Source organism: Microtus ochrogaster, chromosome 10 (genome assembly GCF_000317375.1).
Source record: "Microtus ochrogaster isolate Prairie Vole_2 chromosome 10, MicOch1.0, whole genome shotgun sequence".
In the NCBI taxonomy this organism is placed as follows: domain Eukaryota; kingdom Metazoa; phylum Chordata; class Mammalia; order Rodentia; family Cricetidae; genus Microtus; species Microtus ochrogaster.
This window is the reverse complement of record NC_022016.1, coordinates 24,163,145-24,167,137: the sequence shown is the minus strand read 5'-3', so window position 1 is coordinate 24,167,137 and position 3,993 is coordinate 24,163,145. Positions and strand designations below refer to the sequence as shown.

The 3,993-nt window shown below is 44.0% G+C and overlaps 1 protein-coding gene across 2 annotated transcripts in view; it reads right to left on the bottom strand.

The window, feature by feature from the left end:
- Adamtsl1 (ADAMTS like 1) overlaps positions 1 to 3,993 on the bottom strand; it is a 387,047-nt gene that overhangs the window by 49,599 nt on the left and 333,455 nt on the right. For both annotated transcript variants that reach the window (XM_005352697.2, XM_026782337.1), the window contains one exon: positions 108 to 287. In XM_005352697.2, coding sequence (XP_005352754.1) covers positions 108 to 287 — 180 coding nt within the window. The remainder of the gene's footprint in view (positions 1 to 107; positions 288 to 3,993) is intronic.

Genomic DNA, 3,993 nt, shown 5'->3' with positions numbered 1-3,993 from the left:
ACATTTGTGAGCAGCAAGGAGCCCTCATGCAGATACACACTCTAAAGACAGATGTCACCAGGGATATGGAGGCCAAGTTTTTTGAGATTTTTTTTTTTTTTTTTTACCTAGAATCAGGAGCTGTGTCCCCTCTGTCTGTTCTCCGTGAAGATTGGCTGCCCTGCAGGAATATAGGCCCTGGTCAGAGAAGGCCACATTTGTGAGCAGCAAGGAGCCCTCATGCAGATGGTGGGAAGAGCCCAGTTTGCTTTTATTTCTGAACCAAGTGACTTCAGCTTCAGGCACACCTATGGAGACAAAAATATGCTTCTATCAGACAAATGGCAGGTGAATCCAGGATGTTGAGAGCCTCTGGCCACCCCACCCGGCTCTGCAGGAAGCATCTGCCTGGGCGTCTTCTACTGTCCTTCAGCCAAACCAAATATCACACCTTGGGTTTCTTCTTGTGTCTAGAACTTTTTAAGACTTCTAAGAGATGAAGCAGGAAGGGGGAGGCCAGTTAAAGGAGGAGGGAACAGTAGCAGCTGGTAAATGACTCTTGCCAAGTGAAAAGAATATCCAACTTCTCTGGAGAAAACATCCTAAAATGGAAAAACTAAATGTATATACCTCATGAAAATGAAAATTCTACAACTGAGACCAACCGTGCTCAGTAAGAAAAGCCACATATAGGTATATTACACTGTCTGATTTCATGTCTGTAAAAAATGTGACATTATACACATGTGAAGTCTCACCAATATGCCTGCTTAGCAAGACCTAAGCAGGGACCACACCAATAGACACGATAGTGTGGAAAGGGGAATTTCATGGAGCCTCAACCCCAGACAAAAGACTACAGGTAGCCAAGGAATGCTGAGAGCAGGAGAAGCAGTTTTCCCCAGGAAAGAGCCCCAAACTGCTTTCATATACATACAAGTAACATGGAATGGCCGAGAAGGCTATATTTTTATGTTTAGAAATGTATATACACATATGTATACATATATATGTATATGTACACATGTACACACACACACACACACACACACACACACACATATATATATATAGTGACAAATAAAGAAATGGAGGCCATAAATTTGAGAGAGAGTAGCAGAGTGGTGGAAGATAGGAAGATAAGTGGGGAAGGCACGCGGGAAGGATTGGAGGGAAGAGAAGCAAGAGAGAACTTATGTAACTACTTTAATTAAAGCAAAACCAGGAAACTAAGTAGCATTAATATAGGCTGTTTGTAGGCAGGGGGATGAGTGGTTCCTCTGAGGAGTGCAATGAATACAGGGGGTGGTGACAGAGAGAGAACCAAAAGCTGGGTCTTTGGCAATGTCAGTTCTTGACCTGGACATGGCCGGCTGTGGGGTGTTCACTTGGCTGATGCATCCACTTTTCTATATAGGCATTATATTAAAAGTAAAGCCAAGATATAAAATATATGTTTGACCCAGACAAATGAAAGCTGCTGGGTCCTTATTAGACTTGACACTACATAGAAACATGCTTATATATATTTTAAGCTGCCATGGTTTAGATTTAAGAGAAAGTTTATGTGTATGCATGCCCATCTATATACGGGTATATGCATGTCAGTGCAGGTGCCTACAGAAGGGGCAGGGCAGATGCATCAAATCTGCTGGAGTAACAGGCAGTTTGTGAGCTCCCTGATGTGGGTACTAAGAACCTAACTCATGTTGTCTGTGAGAGCAGTATACAGTCTTAACCGCTGGGCCATCTTTCCAGCTTCTAGCATTTGGATTTTGAGTGTGCTCACAAGTCCCATGTTTCCAGGGCATAGTTTCCTGGTTGGCACCACTGGAAGGTGGTAGATCTTCTAAGAAGTGGGGCCTCGTAGATGGTCTGTTGGGGGGTACCTGTGAGGAGAATCATGGAACCCCAGCCCCTCTGTATTCATTTGCTTCCTGGCTCCAAAGTGTTTTGTTTTACTCCTCTATACATCTATCCTGCGATCAGAATCAGCCTCAAAGCAACAAGCCAACTGACAATAGACTGAAGCTTCCAGAACCCCGAGTCAACAGACACTCTCTCCTTATGAGCTGGTATCTTGAGTGTGTTGTTATAATGTCAGAAAGGTGACCAAGACAATGGGTATCTTCTCAAAACCAGAGAACACAAAATAGTGATATCAGGAGCAGAGTAGGAAATGGACCAAAGGAGAGGACTTTGCTCTTCCACAATCCATTCTTATATTTTTGTCTGCGAGAGTCAGGGAGATTGTGTATGGGATGTGCGCCTATCCTTGGAAGTCAGATTCTGTACTCTAGGTACAATCTGGGCTCCCTGGGGAGATTCCTTGAAGTTGGCATTCAGGTAAGCAGTCTATAGTCTGTGACAAGAGTTCCCAGATGGCCTTCTGAAGAGGCTCCACAAGAGGACAGGCTCCAAGGGAGCTGGGAGACTAAAGTTGGGAGTGCTGACTCCCAGGCTTGCAGGCAACAGAAACTTCATCTCTTATACCATCCAGCCAGCTGCCAAGTCCAGTTTGCTCATAGAACTCTGCAGCAAGCATGCAAGTAATGTTTAGAATGTCAAATACTGGAAAGTGGGGTCAATGCCAAGAAAAGCCAAAGACCTAGACTCTCAGTCTAATAATTTCCCAGAGCAGGGATGTATTTTGTCCTTGGGACAAGGCAGCGTTGTCCTGAATAGACAGTTTACGACTAGGGGTCCAATTTCTCCAAAGAGTTGTGTGCACTTACTACTATTTGTCTTAACATTGCTCAGGAACAGAAGAGTTAATGGGAGGAGATGCAGACTTGGATTCTGAAGCCTTGTCATTCCAGGGAGAGACATACTCTGATTCAGCTCAAATGATACAAGCTTTGGGCACACCAGAAAAAGGCTGACAGCATCTCTAGACACACCTTGAGAACAGACGCAGGTGAGAGGCAGAAGAGCCGAGTTTTCATTGTAGCGCCACTAGGGAGAGCAAGCGCATCGTCATGTTTGCCCATGCCAGCCAGGCCTTTGAACCAGAGCTCAGTTTCACATTAAAAAAAAAAAAATTATTGGAAAGTCTCTGAAAGTTGTTGAAGAAAAAAAATTCTAGTCATCTCTCTCTCAAAAACATAGAGAAAATGGGGTCTTATAAATCGTTTCTATGAGGGTTCTCCCCTCCTGCGTTGAATCGCTTCCCTGTAGCACTTGGGAGATTCAAAATTTCCTGTTTTCTGTATTAGACCCTGCCTCGTGACCCATGGAGTCAGGCTTCTCTGTGAGGGCAAGATCGGGCATACTCTGGAAGGGATGATTTCTCTGGTGAGATCAGGGCTTCATGGGAGCAATGTATTGTCTAGGATAGCGACAGGGGGACATTCACCTCCAGTCCCTACAATATTCCCAAGAAGAGGATGCTGTGGAAACCCTTCTCTGGTCTGTTAGTAGCAACCTTCTTCAGACTCACTCTCAAAGAGACCTGAACTGTGAGTTTGTCAGTGGATTACTGCTGCTGCCACAGTTTGGGGATTTCTTGTTTAGAACTAGGAGCCTTAGGGTAGAGAATGACTCTGTAAAGATGTCTGGAATGACAACCAGCCCTTCTATGACTAGTTTTGACAAGATAAACAAAGAATACAGAAGGGAGAAAACCAAGCAAGATCCTAGAGAGATAGCACCCCCCCACTTCTCTCTCATTAGCCATTTAGACATGCCAACAAATACCTTGGAAAGATAGCAGACACACTAGCCTAAACCCAATGTTTAGAATACCCTGACAACTGGGTGTGCAATGAGCCATGCAAAAATAGTCCACAGGCATCACTAAAAATAATAGCAATTAAGCATTTACTATAAGCCAAACACTGCAGAGATGTAAACACTTATTTTTCATAATGATCTCAAAAGGGCAGGTACTGTTATCAATTCTATTACACAGAGGAGAAAAGTGGGTCTCAACGAGATTAAGAAATCTGGGGAGATTGCTCCATGACTTAAATGCTTGCATAGTTTAAGAACTGGAGCTGGGATCCCCAACACCTG